Source organism: Saccopteryx leptura, chromosome 2 (assembly GCF_036850995.1).
Source record: "Saccopteryx leptura isolate mSacLep1 chromosome 2, mSacLep1_pri_phased_curated, whole genome shotgun sequence".
NCBI lineage: Eukaryota > Metazoa > Chordata > Mammalia > Chiroptera > Emballonuridae > Saccopteryx > Saccopteryx leptura.
In genome coordinates this window covers 35,574,911-35,591,226 of record NC_089504.1, presented here as the reverse complement: position 1 = coordinate 35,591,226, position 16,316 = coordinate 35,574,911, and the positions used below count along the sequence as shown (strand labels likewise).

Sequence of the window (16,316 nt, the reverse complement as noted above, 5' to 3'; positions counted from 1 at the left end):
CACAGAGTCTGCCATTCTGGGCTCAGGAGGCCCCTTGGCTTATGAACTGTGTGATCTTGGGCAAGTTACTTTCCCTCTCTCAGCCCCCCTCTCCCCACGTGTTAAAGCCTCACAGGGAGGAACGACCCAAACAATGGGGAGAGTCCTTTGTAGACTGCTGGGCGCCGTGCATCTGAGGGGTGGACACAGACTTGCCATCACTGTGCTGCTGTGGCCGAAGGGAGAGCCTGGTTGTTGGTCCTTTGCTGGCGCTGACTCTCAGGACAAAGACACCTTCCCTGCCCCACCCACCGCCTGGGCCCTGCGCTGGGCTCTGCCTCCCTCCCTCCTTCCCACCACATACAAGAAACAGGGAAAAGAATATATATTAAATGACTATTTTATTTACACACCCTATTCATAAATAATTGAATCCTCTTTTTGACCGCACAATGATTCCTTAAAGATCTAATGATTACTGAGTGACTAAAAGTGGATTAGTGGGCTTACTCACATCCGTGTGTGCCAGCATCCTGGGCTCACTCACACACACACCAGAGGGGAGGCAGGACGCCAGGGGCTCTCTGGGCTCTCACAGCACCAGCGTTTGGCTCCTAGCGCCACTGGGGCGCTGGTGGGAAAACTGCGCCCCACGCACAGGTGTGAATTCCTGACAGCCAGAGAACAAAGAGCGGCAACCGGGGAGCTCCCACCCGCCCCTGCCCCTGAGCTGCTCTCCTTTGTTCATCCTGGAAGGCATCTCTTTGGATTTGCAAATATTTTAATTCACAGAAACTCAAGGAGGGGGTGGGGGTGGGGGCTGGGGTGGCTTGCTGGCCGTCCCTCTGTCTTTATCCAGGACTTTTCCAGCCCCCATGGTGGCGACAGCATTCTTGAGACATGCAGTGGTGTGCTAGTACCATACACACGACATGAACTGGACTCGGCTGGCCACAGCGGCCAGGCAGGTGGGCGGGGGCTCCGGCTCCTCCGAGTCTGGGCCCTGGCACAGAGCAGGGCGAGGACGGTCCACTCACAGGGTCCGCACAGCCACCGGGTAGAGGAGGGACAGGTGCTCGGCCCCTTTGATGGGCAGCTTTCTGGTGGTGTAGTAGTGGATGACCTCCGGGACGCTGTCGAACGGGGGGCTGTTCTGACCCAGAATGTATTTCTCTTTGGTTTTGGCCAGTTTCATGTGCATAAAACCCTGGTTGCTCCTGCGAACAAAACAAAGAGGTTATTCGGATCTGCAGGATGACAGAGGCCAAGGCAGCCATGTGCTCAGGAGGAGGGGACAGGTGCTGAGGAACGGAAAGCAATCTCTAAAGAGCCACTCAGTTCTGCTCTGAACAAGGACATGTCCTGTACTCATGCTCATTACCCTGGAGAACTAGCCCTCTGGCCAAATTCCTGCTAAGGTGCAAGGATTTCTGGCTGCCCGGGACAGAAGAGAGCCCAGCCGTGAAGCAGCCGCCAGGACCAAAACTCAGGCCCAGCCAAAATGCGGCTGCACTTAGGGCCCCCAGCCCCACATCAGACCAGAACCAGCAGCCAACACTGCTGCAGGTGTCTCTGCCCTCCAGACCTCGGTCCCTCTTCCTGGTTCTCCTGCAGTCAAGTGTTTAAGCCTTGCCTGGAAGGTGCAAAGTGTAAGTCCCTGATGCCCTGACAAGTGAGCAGGGCAGGGGTCATTACCCCCAGTCTACAGGAGAGGACACAACACAATGTGTCAGGGATCACAGGCAAGCCATTTCCTAAAGACTGACGCTTGCCCTTCAATATATACTGCTGGCAAAAATTAGAGGATATTTCAAAACAAATATGAAGCAATAGAATATCCCCTAATTTTTGCGAGCAGTAGAGTATGGAACTGTTACTGGGAAGGGGCTGCGAGCAGGGACTGCATTTCCCAGCCTCCCTTGTAGCGCCTGAACCCATGTGATTAATTTTAGCCAATGCAATCAGGGGAGGATGTGTGCCCTCTCTCAGGGCTGCCCCTGGGTGGGAACTCTCCTCTCTTCCTCCCTCTGCTCAGTAAACCTTGCCTCTTTCTCCAAGGCCCAGCCGGAGTATTTCCTCTGCCAGGAAGTCTTCCAGGCTCCCACAGGCAGACCCCTTCCTTCCTCCGACTGCTTGGAGGATCAGCACAAGATGGGGAGCATGCCTCCATCAGTACTTGCCTTCTTATAATCATTTATCCATCTTCCCAATTCCCAAGAGCTCCACAGAGCAGGGTCTGTGTCCACCATGCCCACCGTCTGCTGAAAGGGAAGTGGGCTGGTTCCTTGTAGATCAGAACAGAGCCCTGTGCCCCATGACCCCTGCAGCATGCCAGCTGCACCAGCATGCTGGGTGGGGTGCAGCTCAGGACAGCAAGGGCCATGCTGCTTCCCGCGGGGCCCTGGGGGACCTCTCCCACCTCCCACCCAGGGCTCTGGCCACATCGCATCACTCACCCTCCTATCAACCTGCCTTTGCCTGGGGTGCCCTTTTCCTGCCCACTCAGTCCCAAGCCTGGCCCTATGATTTGGCTGCCACACTGTGGATGGTGTGGTTTTCAAAGCACAGTCCAATATACTGAGTGTTTGTTACTTAGTGAAAAAGCTGGGGCTCTGACCCGCTGTTGTCTTCTCCAAAGTTATTGTCCCCGGACACGATACCTTGTGAGCAGGCCCCAAAAGGCCTGGCTTCCAGGGGACCGAGGCCAACCCTAGCTGAGGGCTCCGTGTGGACACAGATTTCCTGTCTGAGCTCTGGCTCTTCTAGCTTTGGCTGCTCCCCTGGGAGCACTGGGGGGCTTACACACATCTCTTCTAGTCCGGCCTGGGCTCCCTCACTTACTGCCCCTGTTCTATTAACACATCAATGTGGACTCCAGGACCGTTTTCAAATGGGCAGAGCAAATGCTTAATGAAGTGCAGGCACTGAGCAATACATCTGCTCGTAATAATGTATTTAGAGATGTCACCCTCGGCTTAAAGGAAATCATTTGGAGAGCAATTATGTTTCAAGAGAGAATAATTCCTGTAAAGAACTGAAATTTAAATCAAGATTTTTTAAGGCTGACAATGTTCTAATTACAGAGCCTGTGGCAAGTTCTGCTCCTCAGTGAAGGGTCATTTCATTGGAGAATTGCCTCGACAAATCTGAGAAGCAGAGGCGCACTTGCTTAGGCTGTTAGAACGGAAATGGTGTGTGCGTGAAATGAAAAATGTATAGCCCCGTCTGAGCGAAGCCTCGGCCACCCACCACACGGGAGAGATCGCAGGCCTCTGCCGGCCCGGGAAGGGCTGTACTTGCTTGAATGAAGGTAAGGAAACTGGGAACAGTTAACACAGCTTTGTGCTCTCAGAGGTCACTCGGGGTGGGTGTGGGGAGAGCAGGGGCTGAAGCCACAGGTGAGTGCAGGCTCAGGCAGGGAGGGGCGCGGCCTCGAGCACATCCCGCCCTTTCTGAGTTGAGTGGACCCACGCTTTGGGGGCCAGACCATGACTGTCACAGATCTCCGGCTGGGGGTGCAAGGCGTGGGATGTGTCAGACAAGATCACAGCAGCTGGCCACGAGCAGTCTGAAGCCAAAGCTCTGCTGACTCTCCAGGGATGAAGTTGCAGGGAGAGGTGATTTAATTTTTAAGGAGATTGAGGAAAGTAACTCAGATGGGTTAACAGGACATTTTCACACATGTTGTTATTAAAACATCCATCAAGGGAAGAGGGCCAGGAAGGTGGCAATGGCGGACAGAGGCAGTGGTAGAAGCAGCAGCCCCCCTGTTCCCAAGGCACAGGCTCCAAACGGCCGCCAGGAATTAGAAATGCCTCACTGATGTCCCACCTCAACAGACACAGGTGTGCGAGGCGGGCAGCCTGCGTCCCTCCTGACTCTCCAGGCCTTACTGTTTCTTCCTCTGACACTCGTACTTCAGTACGTGCTGCCCTGTAACCGGGCCAGGCCGTACCAAGGGGCAGGTCAGTCATGAAGTTCAGAGACCAAGGCAGAGAACTCAGGTCGTCTGAGCCCTCGGTCTGACCCCAGGGCCTGGCATTCCCTGGCAGAGGTAGGAAGGCCGAAGAGCTGGCCCTCACAGTGGAGACCCGCTGCAGGAGCGCTCCTCCTGGGCGCCAGCACTGCACCCTGCGGTTCTCTGGCCGCTGGACAGGGCTGGGCTCTGTCCCTGTCCCCACTGGATCCCTGGGGAGGCTAACTGGATGGCCTCTGAGGGTACTTCTGGGCCTAGAGTCCTGGATTCCATGTGTATAAGCACAGTCTGCTGCCTACTCTGTGAGGGCTCCCTGCAGGAAGGGGCTGGAGGCAGACTCGCACCTCCTCCACTGCTGCTCTCCCCGGCACCTGCCCAGACAGCCTCAGGGCCGACGTTTCCTGGCCACTTCCTGTGAGCCAGGCCGTGTGCTGAGCCCAGAGGCTCAGTGGGGAGGTGGCTGACCCAAGGCCACACAGCGATCAGCAGTGCTGCTGCGGCTTCCCTCGCTGGAGAGCCTGTCCCAGTGCCCACGCTCCTGCCCTCAGCATCGTCCCGCTCCAGGACAGGACCCTACTCAGTCCTCAGTCTCCGCATGAGGCCAGGCAGCGGGGTAAGCCAGAGGCATTAGATCCTGACCAACTGACTGCTCAGCCCTGAGCCTCAGTCCCCGATGCGCCTACGCTGCAGAGCTGATGGTGGTCAGAGGCAGCACGGGCCGGCAGTGAAAGGCCACCCCAGGGATTGGGGATGGCATGTCCTGACCGGCAGAGCCCCAGCCACGCAGGCAGGGTGGTGACCTATCACACGGGGCTGGCAGCTTCCGAGAGGTGAGCAGCCTGTCTTTATGAGACAATCTGTTAACCTGGACTCATGCAAAGGTCAGGTAAAGTCTTGTCAAAACACACCCAAGAAATGTGTTGTAATAACATATCCTGATCAGTCATAAGGTCACCATGAGATGCCACCTAACAACAGTTGGATATTTAAAAACAGCTGCCAGGGATGGCTTTAATGACTCCCAAGTCTTCACAGAAGAGCTCAAGCATGAGAAGAGAAAAAACTAAAATGGGGAGAACAGAGGGTGTACCAGATACCCAGCATGCACAGGGGTGCTCTGGACAGAGTGCTTCTGGCACCAGAAGCAGCCTGGGGACCCTCTCCTCTCACCCTCCTGGACGCTGAGTTCAGAGAGAACAACACTGTGGTCCAACACACGAGCAAGGTGGGCTTCGCTACAGTCAGAACCCAGCCACCCCACCTCCCTGTCACTGCTTCCGGTAGGGTGTCGGTCCCTGGGGAGTTCAGACAGGCTGTTGCCACCTGCCAAGCTCCTGCGTCAGCCCTTGTCTCCTTTGATAGGACATCTTGCGAGAGCAAAGTCACAATTATGGATGTCTCCAATGGGTGACCTGTCTAATGAGTCTTGTAAGGCTCGTGGAGGCTGGGGGTGCCGGGGCTGTCACTGTGTTCAGATCTCTCATTATCATCATAAAAAGCACCTCCTCATCACCAGGATTATCAAACATGCCTGGCGCGCCAGGCCTAATAACAGGCCCCACCTCGTCTCATAATCACGAGCTTTAATAAAACATCACTCAGCCGCAGCTGCCGGCCTGAGCGGGGTGCGAGGCCTCACCTCTTGCTTTTAGACCTAATTGCTTGATGCATATTTCATGAAAAATCCTGGGTAATAGTTATGTTAAATCGCTTCTTTTTATGATGAAATGACTTAAAAATACTTGCATATAATATATATGTGGGAGAAGGCGAGGAAATTGCCCTCTGGGACTAGCGTGTCGGACCCAGTGACAGGATCCACACAGAGGCACGCTCTGGTCACCTCTGTTGAAAGGCGTCTGGGGAGATGCCCAGTTGACCCAGAGGCACCAGAACATTGTCCCCAGGCTCCCCACCCCTGCAGGAGGAATGACAGCCACCGGCACCAAGATGAGCTGTTGCCACATGGTACCTGATTTAAGCCCAGCGACGTCGCTAAGTTGGTGTAACTATCACTCTTTATAGATAGGGACACTGAGGCTGAGGGAGGTTCCACTCTGGACTGTGAGCTCCCAAGGGCAGGCTGGTGACCACTCCACCCTGTCCCCTAGTGTGGCCTAGCCAGGGTAGAAGCTGCCACCTCTGAGGCCAGACACAGTGGCTGCTTTGTCTGGTCAGCACTGGTCCCAGGGCGACCCACCAAGGTTCTGCAGCGCAAGCTTAGTGAGGGACAGCCATGGTCACACCCAGAGGGTCACACCTGCAAGGGGTCCAAAGGCAGTACCTCTCCAATCACAGAGGTCTTGCCTGAAGGGGGCCACTGGAGAGAATGAGTCAAACCTCTCTCTTTCCTAGGGATTCTAAAAGAATTCATTCCTGGGCCAGGGAGCTGGCTGATGCCCTCTGCCCAGGCCTAAACACACAAAACATGGACGTGAGACAGGTTCCTCCCCAAGCCACGCTCTTCCTGCGGGCCTGGCCCCGGCCCAGCCCACTCTGCGGCCCAGCAGCTCTCTAAATGGATGCACTTTGGGGTCTAAATGAACCTCCTCTTGTGGAGTCATTTTAATTAAACTTATGAATCTTACATTGCTCAAAGATTCCTGGGGCCGGATCATGAGCGCAGACTGAAGGAAATTGTACATTTGAAATGCACTCAACAATGGCTGCAGAATGATTCTCAGAGGAGAGAGCTGTCACCGGTCTCCTGACCCCCATGCACACAACAGGAGCCACTGGTGCTAACCCTCAGCGCCCTGGGAACACCGCCCTGCGCTCAGCATGGAGAGGGCACAAGACCAGCCCACCGGGCCCTTCTGTCCCCCTGGGCCTGCACTCAAGTCGTGGTGACACGAACTGAATAGGTGGGGAGAGGGATATGTTCTGGGCCTGGCTCTGACACTGATCTGCTGTGACGGGTGAAGGAGCTTCTGGAGGAAGATGGTCTGGAACAGGGGTCCCCAAACTTTTTACATAGGGGGCCAGTTCTCTGTCCCTCAGACTGTTGGAGGGCCGGAGTATAAAAAAAAACTATGAACAAATCCCTATGCACACTGCACATATCTTATTTTTAAGTAAAAAAACAAAACGGGAACAAATACAATATTTAAAATAAAGAACAAGTAAATTTAAATCAACAAACTGACCAGTATTTCAATGGGAACTATGCTCCTCTCACTGACCACCAATGAAACAGGTGCCCCTTCCAGAAGTGCAGTGGGGGCCGGATAAATGGCCTCAGGGGGCCGCATGTGGCCCGCGGGCCGTAGTTTGGGGACCCCTGGTCTGGAGGGTGACCATGGTAAGATATCTCTTACCTCTGTGGCCATACAGAGGCCTAAAAAACAGGTAGTTCCTGCCATAACCCCACCCCACGGCTGGCAATGCTGCCTCTGCAAGCAGATGGCTCTGGGAAGCAGACAGCCTACTGCCCTCCCATCTCCTTGACGTCCAAGGAGACGGGATATTTTGCTGGGTCTGTAGAGAAGCTCTCCTTGCCATACCTGTGAGCAAGGTGCAGCCAGTCCAGAGCCACTGCGTCTGCAGAGAAGCCTGCTCTGAGGAGTGCCCCACGCCTGCTGCGCGAGAGAAACGCCCAGATCTCAAGTGAGGGGCGCCAGCAGGGGACAGACACCCGGTGGACATCTCCCGAGGGCTTGCTGAGTGCTGTGAACTTCCGGCACAGGGCCTGGAAGCCTGAAACACAAAGGTGGACAATGACAGCCACTGCTGCCTTCGGTCCACACCTGGACCAGCCTGGGGCTTCACAAAGAAACAGGCAGGGCTGGCATTATCTGCAAGATGCCCACTGCACAGATGAGAAGACTAAGGGCCAGAGGGAGAAGCAATGTGCCCAGGTCACAGTGAGAGGACACTGGGGTCAGGGGACTTGCATGAGAGCAGTTCTAGTGATGTGACGGGGTTCTCTCCAACTGTGCAGTGTCTGGGGTGGGCGCACGGAGGCCCCTTCTAGCCGAGAGGTTCTAGGGGTCAAGGGAGCTCGGAGAAGGGGCTTATGTGGTCACACAGCAAATATCAGCACCCCCCCCCCCTTCTGAAACAGCCTGGTCATAGTGACAAGCCGAAGACACATAAGCTAGGTTATTGCAAACAAAGGTCTAAATGTAAATGCCACTGAGCCAAATGACTTGATGTACAAGCAAATAATTAGACTTAGAATAAATGCATCGGCAGTGATTAGCCTTCCTGTGACACCTGGGCATTTCTCATGCTCCAAGTTGGCGGCCCAGGATGAGCGCCTTCAGTAAATCATGACAAAAAGCCGTCTCCAGGCAGGAGAGTGGGCGGATAACCCTCACAAATGTGGGGAGGCATAAGGCCTGCTCTGTGCCACACAAAGCAGCAGTAGGTCAAGATGAACCCATTTGGGGCAATCTTTTCAGAAGACTAACAAAGTGTCAAGCAGAAGGATTTTAATGATCAAGGCTGACAGTGTAAGGAGTGAGCTTCCCATTACCAGAGGTGTGTAAATGGGAGGACATCGATGCTTGTAGGTCAGCCAGTTGTACATGAAACTATATGGAGAGGGGTGAGATAAAGGTGGGGGGTAATGTCAGAGCTTCAGGAAGTGGAAAGAGGCTCTGGAGGGGTCCCCCATCCCTTTCTACCTCTAACTGAGGACTTCTCCAGGAACAAAGGCCCTTTTACGTTTGGGAGACGTGAGCTGGTGGTGACAGCTGGACTGAAGTTAGACACCTGGGTTCAAACCCTGATGTCATTGGCTGAGCAAGTCCCCTCTCCCTGGGCCCTCGGTGTTACCCTTCTGGGAAAGGTGAAGGGGGTCCTCTCTAGCACCGAAGTTCTCAAGCCAATGAGGGACATTCCAAGAGGTGGGGGCCACCCGAGCACCATCCAGGAGGACCAAGGCAGGGCAGGATGGCTAATCCTTACGCAGGGAGGAAGGTGGGACAGCCCTGGGCACAGTGGATCCCAGGTTTGGGGACACCATGATGACAAAAGCAGGCTTCCTAAGGCCGGTGCCGATGGGATGGACAGAATGCACTCAGGCCTAGGGTGGTCTTCTTTCTATAGCACGAGCCTTTCCCAGCCCTGCTCTCCTGGGAGCAGTGGCTCTCAACCAGGGCAAGTTTACACCTCTCCTGGGGAAATGGGGCAGTGTCTGGAAACATGGCACTGCTGGTATTTAGATGGCAGCCAGGGATGTTGCTAACGATGCATGGGACCGCCCCCAGTGCAACCTGGCCCCAATTTCAGTAGTGCCCAGAAGAAAGCCACACCCCTCACAAGTTGCCAGTGCCTCACCTTCATCGATGCACCGGAAAGGCCAAGAGTCCGCCATCACAGTAGCTATGAGAGGTGAGACCTTCCATGTGAAGGCAGAGTGGACACTTGATAATAGCTGGGTCATCTGGCTAATTATTTAAGGGCTTACGACACAACACAGAATTTGCCAAACAGCTTGGCTGCAAAGTGCTCCAGGCTGTTCCCAAGGACCGACCCCATCCCACCTCCCAACCGGCAGATGGGGGCCACATGCCACACCTGCTGGGCAAAGGCATGCTGGCGGCGAGCACCAGCTGCTGAGGAGAGGACTCTGAGGGGCACAATGGCTTTTGTAGGCAAAAGGGAGATAGAAAACTGGGGTCAACCCCAGCGACGCTGGGAGCAGAAAAAGGGGAGCACTCCTGGGTGAGGACAGCAGCGCAGCTCTGAAAGACATGAGGGCAAAGAACCACCACCTGTGGACCTGGGGGACCAAGGTCTGGGTGAGTTTCTCCCTTGCCACTGTGAGCACTGCCTGTTTCCTCACCTGTGTAACAGAGCTTTCAGCGCCTGCCCTTAGGGCTGACTGAGGTCTGGGGTGAACAGGCAGGAGCAGGTATGGCCAGTGCTGAGGCCGGGGGTTCTGACGTGGCTCCGCCCCCACCCACCCTGCCGCTCTGCAGGAGCCCGCATACAAGTTGCTGCCCATCTGGTTTGTCTTGCCGGCTCTGCTGCCCAGGGTGAGCGCTGAGCGTTATCTCCCCGTCTGTCTGGTCTGTCCTTCACGGCCACGCTGGCATCCCAGAAGCCACAGACGGCCAGGCAGCCTCTTGGCTGCAGGACCAGCTCCTCCAGCTGGGCAGTCCGCCTGGCTGGAGTCGGAAGCCTGGGGTCTGGCCCCAGCTCTGTTGCTGGGTGACAATGGGCAGGGTGTTTACTTCCCTGTGATCAAGTTCCCCTAACATCAAGCAGTACTGCAGACACTCCAGAAAGCACACTGTTACACAGGGGGTCCACGTGAAAACAGAAACGATGAACAGAGTTCTTTTTAATTAAAATATACTGGTCATAGATGCTTTATGACATTTATTAAGGGCCTACTGTGTGTATTGCTCTATATTCAACATTTCTGAGGGAAACAGAACAGTAAGCAGAGGCTTTTGAGACCATTTGGTTCCCTGTCCTCACTTTACAGATGACGCTGAGAGCCAGAGAGGTGGAGGTTTGCTCCCATTCTGCGGTGAATCATGGCCAGACACCCCCACATGCTCTCGTGTCATCAGTGGAAGGGAATCTCAGGCACCACCTGTATCATCTGTATGCTCCAGTCGGCACAGAGGGACAGGTGGAGGGTGGGGATGAAGGTGCTGTGCAGGGAGGGGGAAGGAAGCAATGCCCCAATTACCATCCTTAGCCTTAAAGCACATGTACCCTTATGACCCTCCCTGCCAGGTCCTGTCCTGGCAGGGACTTCCCTGCCAACTGGCCCAGGGCATTCATTAGCACAGCAAGGAAGGGGACTCACCCACAAAGCACCTGACCCAACTTACAGTTTTACTTCAACAAACAAAAACAGTGAAGAAGGGAAATCCAGGGGGCACTTTAAAAACTGCAGTTAGCAACAGCTCTACCTGCTCGGCAGCCCTGCATCTAACCCGAGGAGTGTCCTCCTCCCTGGAGTTTCCAAGGCATACAGCTGACTGCAAGCAGTGCAGAGGCCCCGGCTGAGGGTCTTTTGCAAAGGAATGACAGTGGTCCTCAGAGGAAAGACTCCAAACAATCCTTGGGATCTAAGCCTCAGTTTCTTCATCCGTGAAACAGGGAGCAGTTTACGATGTTCCCTGAAGTCCACTGAAAGCCAGGGAAAAGAGCTCCAAACTGGACTTTGGGGACCTAGCCTGGCCCTGGCTCCTGCCCTCTTGGGCCTCAGTGTCCTCATCTATACAATGAAGGGACAGGAGTGGATGACTACCGATGTCCCGCAGTCCACAAACCTTTGAAGCCCGGCACATGGGGGATGCTCACACCACATGAGGAGGAAGGATTACTCACTATTTAGATATTTAACAGAAGGACTCACCATTACAGACACCCCAGCGTTCCAGGGCTGGAAAAGGAGTGCAGGTCACTCAAAAACAGTCTCTTCAAATGTGCCCCAGATGCTCACATCAGAGATCCTGGGGACTTGTCAAGCCTGTGGCTCCTAGGCCTTTTTGGAACCGGAATTTGCTTTTAATATGCTCTCCAAGAGATTCTTACGGACATTGAAGTATGAGGACCACCATTCTAATTCTGATGATGGAAACTCTTGTAATAGTCACAAAATTTAGCATCCAGCTTTTGTTGCTTACTTCCAGTGATGGGGAACTTACTCCCCAACACACACAACCCCTTCCAACCTTGGATGGCTCTGCCCACGGGAGTCCTTCCACATTCTGAGCTGAAATGTGACTCCTGCAGCTTAGTGATGGTAGCCCCAGCTCTGAGCCCTGGTTCTTGCAGGCCACCCTTGTTCCTTCTGCCCTGGGAAGGCCCCTTACAAACAGGAAGACCGAAGGGGGAGCAGGCCTGGGTTGTTTCTTTCTCTCCAGGTGTCTTCACAGGGCAGAATCTCCTGTCCCTTCCCATCCTGGTCACCCGTGCTGCTCACTACCTCTCGTCCACTGAGGACAGCATCCCAGTGGTTCTGTTCCTCTCAGCCACTAGCACCCACCAGACATGACTCCACCATCAGTGTGGACATCCAATCGTCGCTCAACTACTCCTTCTCCGTGCCTCCACCTTCTCCCAAGTTCCAAAGACAGGATCTTTCTGACATGCAAGTGTCATTGGGTAAGGACAACACTCACTTCTTGACCAAAACCAAAAGGGTCACCAGTCCAAGAACATTAAGGAGCAAAAGCCCACTGGCTTCGGCTATACTCAGAAGGTTTGCAAATACAATTTTGAAGGGACACTGTCAATTCTTAGTAGTCTAGGCTCTGGAGGGCGAATCCCCTCATATAGGGCATTCATTCTGGCAGCTTCCTGACAACCTCTGTTCACAGGGTGGAGAATATTCTCAAAATTAAATCTCCAGCTCTTCGCTCTCTAATGAAATTGATTTCTGCCTTGATACACAAGCAAGCTTTCACTTTATTATTTGGCTAGGGTTTGACCACATTAATTATCATATTTTTTCAGCATGGCTGCAAGTAATTGAGTTCCAAAAAGTTCCTATCAGAACTGATTGCTTTTTAAAAGCCCAACTCCCACTAAAGTCCCATAGTCTACCTAGATTCTTCATGGAGGATTTTTCTTTGGTTAAGATGGGAACAGTTCAGGACAGATCAAGTGTTTTTCTAGCCTGAAAATATGAACTCTGAATGGGATGATGCTAATAATTGGAGACTGGGAACCGGAAATCTGGGTGTGCCCAGATCACACTATTGCAAGCATTTGCGCCTTGGTGGATTTTACCATCATTTGTGTCAGAACTCAGATACTGCTCTGAGTTTTTAATCATTATCACTGGCATACTTCTACCTGCCTCAGAGGACACAGACTGCAGGAGCCTGTTCAGATCAATTTCTAACACCAGGTACCGGGGATTGCAGAGAGCCCACTGGCACCGTGCACATGTGTTTCTCCTCGGGAGGCTGTGTTCAGCCCGGGTGGGGTACATACCTTCAGTGTCGGGTGGAAACCATGGGCACACAGCCTGCTCTCTGCCAGTCTGGGGTGGGAGGAAACTGTGGGAAGGAGGAAGGACTGGGACTGCAGGGTGCAGGCATGACCACAGGTACATCCCTTCCTCTCTGAGCCCCCTTTTTATAGGATAATGTGTGGGTGCTGTGGGGAGCTAGAGAGAGCTGACTGGGACTTCAGAGTTTACAAGGCATGCCTCTGTCTGCAATATTATTGGTCACCTGGGGCCAACAGGGGTTATGTGGAGGGGACAACTAAAAAGTCAAGTTGAGACCATAGGGAGAGGGGACACTGCAGAGAGATCTCTCTCTAATCCCAAACCTAACCATCCTACCTTGCTGTTACTTCCTTCAAAATTATTATCCTCAAAGGCCCTGCCCCACCAGGAAGCCTTCCAAGATGCCACTGGTCAGACGTACTTGTTTCTTCCCTCACTCAGTCGTGCCACACTGCCACCACAGCATTCACAGGCACTCCTCTTGACCCAGCTGTCTGATAGGCCTTCATCTCCCCACTCTGTCGAAGGCCTAGTGTGTGAAGGAACGCACAGTGACAGCTCCACCGCTGACTTGTTGGCCCTGCCCTGGAAGTCTGAGCTAAGAACGTGGCAGGCTGGTCCCCAAGCTGCCGGGAGCTGTAAGCAGCATGTGGGTTTTCAGAGAAAAAAAAGGCTCTAATTAAAGCATTTTTAATATTAAAAGCCAGCTTTGCCAAACCCAATTGTTTCTGATACTCCTCTTGGGCAAAGTAATCTTAAAACAACAACAACAACAACAAAATAAGCGGCGTTAAAAGTGGTGGAAGCAGCCCTGGCCGGTTGGCTCAGTGGTAGAGCGCCGGCCTGGCGTGCAGAAGTCCCGGGTTGGATTCCCGGCCAGGGCACACAGGAGAAGCGCCCATCTGCTTCTCTACCCGTTCCCCTCTCCTTCCTCTCTGTCTCTCTCTTCCCCTCCCGCAGCCGAGGCTCCATTGGAGCAAAGATAGCCAGGGCGCTGGGGATGGCTCCTTGGCCTCTGCCCCAGGCGCTAGAGTGGCTCTGGTCGCAACAGAGCCATGCCCCGGAGGGGCAGAGCTTCGCCCCCTGGTGGGCAGAGCTTCGCCCCTGGTGGGCGTGCCGGGTGGATCCCAGTCGGGCGCATGAGGGAGTCTGTCTGACTGTCTCTCCCCGTTTCCAGCTTCGGAAAAATACAAAAAAAAAAAAAAAAAAAAAGTAGTGGAAGCATCCGTGGCTGGAAGGATGGTGGCGGCTCGCTGCGCACGCTGGCTTGGTCTCTGCCCTAGCCAAGGTGAGCAGTGTGCCCATGTGTCACACACACAGCAAAATATGTTTACAGCTTTAGCATTTGAACCGTGGGAACAAAGACAAAAGCTATATGACATCCAATTTTCTAAAATCTGCCTCAAATATCAAGAATGTTTATGGATAAAACGGGAAAAGAAAATACAGCACTATGGGGCTCAGAGGGTATTAACTCTGGGATGAGAGTCAGGATATATGGCTCCGCCAGCAACTCCTGCCAGGAACTCCCCCAGGACCTGGGGAAAACCCTTCTCCCTTCCTGTGCCTGGTGAAAAGCCAGGGTCTCGTCCCTGATGATTCAAGATGCTTCTTCTGGCGGTAATGGCCCAAACGGGAACAGCAGCCCTTCATCTTGGGATTTTACTGGATGAAGCTGTTGCTTCGAGCCTCACCAAATGCCGCCTTTAGGTGAGGGCTGATCCGACTTCCTCTGGGGACCTCTGAGTTATTTACCTAGCTCTCAGCAAGATTAGACCAGAGCTACTTTCCTGGGGTAAGCACGGGCTCTGCAAATAACCCCACCTGCATTCCTAGAGCCTCTCAGAGTTTACAGAGAGCTTTCACTTCCACTGTGTCCCTGAGCCTTGGGGCTGAGAGGCTCAGAGACATGAAGCTACTCGCTAGGTGACCCTCACAGATGGTGGAAGCAGTGGGACTCAGACTCTGGTCCGCCCCCCATGACCCCTGCATCCTTCTCCATGTGGCTGCCCCTTCACTGATGGCAGATATGAGGGCTGTATCTGTCACCGTGGCCTGTCTTTGCAGCACCCCATAAGCCCTCCCCAAGTCCCAAAGCAAGCCATTCCCAGATGGCTTCTGCAAAAATATTATTAAATAAGTCATATGAACAAGATGTTAGAAATGTGATTGGAAAGCAATGATTTTCTCATTTGGAGAGACCACCCAGTGCCTCAGAGGGGAGGCTGTCCCAGGGCACGAGAGGTTTCCTGGCGACGGACAGGCAGTTGGAATGCTTCCCCTGGCGGGCGAGCCACACAGGCAGATTTATGCGGGCTGATATGAGATCATTAAAAACCAGCTGGAAATGTAATCAGTGTGGCTCTGCCACTGGAGGGGACCAGGGAGCTCCCAGGGAGCAAAAGTCAACACTGAATGCCAGGCTGGGAGTGGGCAAAGAGACCCTGCAGGTTGGAAAGGGAGACCCCAGCCTGCCTACAGGCACCCTTGGCACTGCCCAGCTGGAGGGTGCTCTGGAGAGTGGGCAGTGACAGCGTGGGCACCTCTTGCCTCTGGGTGCCTCTGGGTTTGGGTCAGTGGTAGAAAGGGGGCTGCTGAGTTAGAGAGAGCATGGTTTCCTAGGTCTTTTCAGTACTGACCAGTCCAGGTCCATGGTGTAGCTGGCAACACTGCCACTCAGCCAGCCAATCAGAAACTCAGACAAGGTCCCTGACTCCTTTCTTTCCATCCTTGTCAGTTCTACCACACCTTCTCCTTTCTCCTCCCACTGTCCTCCACAGAACTGTGACACCCTCCTCCGCACTCCTGACCCGCCTTCCAGACACACCCATGGCCAGATGGGGCTTCTGCAGACCTCGGTCTTATCAGCTGTGGAAGCCACTTCTGGCCCTTCAAGCTGCTTCAGCCTCTTTCTCTGCCACCAGATCCCAACACTCACTTCAGAGCCAGAAAAAGCCCCAATGTTTTCAGGCTCTAACAAGCTGGGGGGAGGTCTCTGGCCTTCTACATGTCACCACCGCCCTGGGAAAGGTGCCAGAGAGATGCCAGGCAAGGGGCTTGTGGCCCAGGTCCTGCTCAGAACACCTGGCTTCAGCCCTGGGCCTGCGCTACTCTGCTTGGGCCCAGACTGGGCTTCTCAGACTCAGCGAAGAGGAAGAGTGGGAAGGATTTCTGCTCAGAGGGGCTCCAGAGGACAGACAGGTGGCACTGGGCTGTGTGAAAACCCCAGCTCTTCACTCGTTTGCTGTGACAATGTGAGCCCCAGGTTCTGGAACTGTAAAAATAAAGGTATAATTCCCACCCTTCTCACCACATCGTACTACAGCAGGGAAGTATCAGCAACCATGCTAGGCGCCCTGAGGTGAGTCATCTCGCTAAAGCATTTCAGCAACCCAAACCCAGGCCCCCCAGCTCTGAAATTAAGACTACAAC

The 16,316-nt window shown here is 53.9% G+C and overlaps 1 protein-coding gene across 1 annotated transcript in view; it reads right to left on the bottom strand.

Annotated features, from left to right (window-relative positions):
• Positions 1-364: 364 nt before the first annotated feature.
• SHB (SH2 domain containing adaptor protein B) overlaps positions 365-16,316 on the bottom strand; it is a 133,261-nt gene continuing 117,309 nt past the window's right edge. Inside the window, exon 6 of the mRNA XM_066367612.1 lies at positions 365-1,196. Coding sequence (XP_066223709.1) covers positions 1,013-1,196 — 184 coding nt within the window. The 3' untranslated portion in view covers positions 365-1,012. The remainder of the gene's footprint in view (positions 1,197-16,316) is intronic.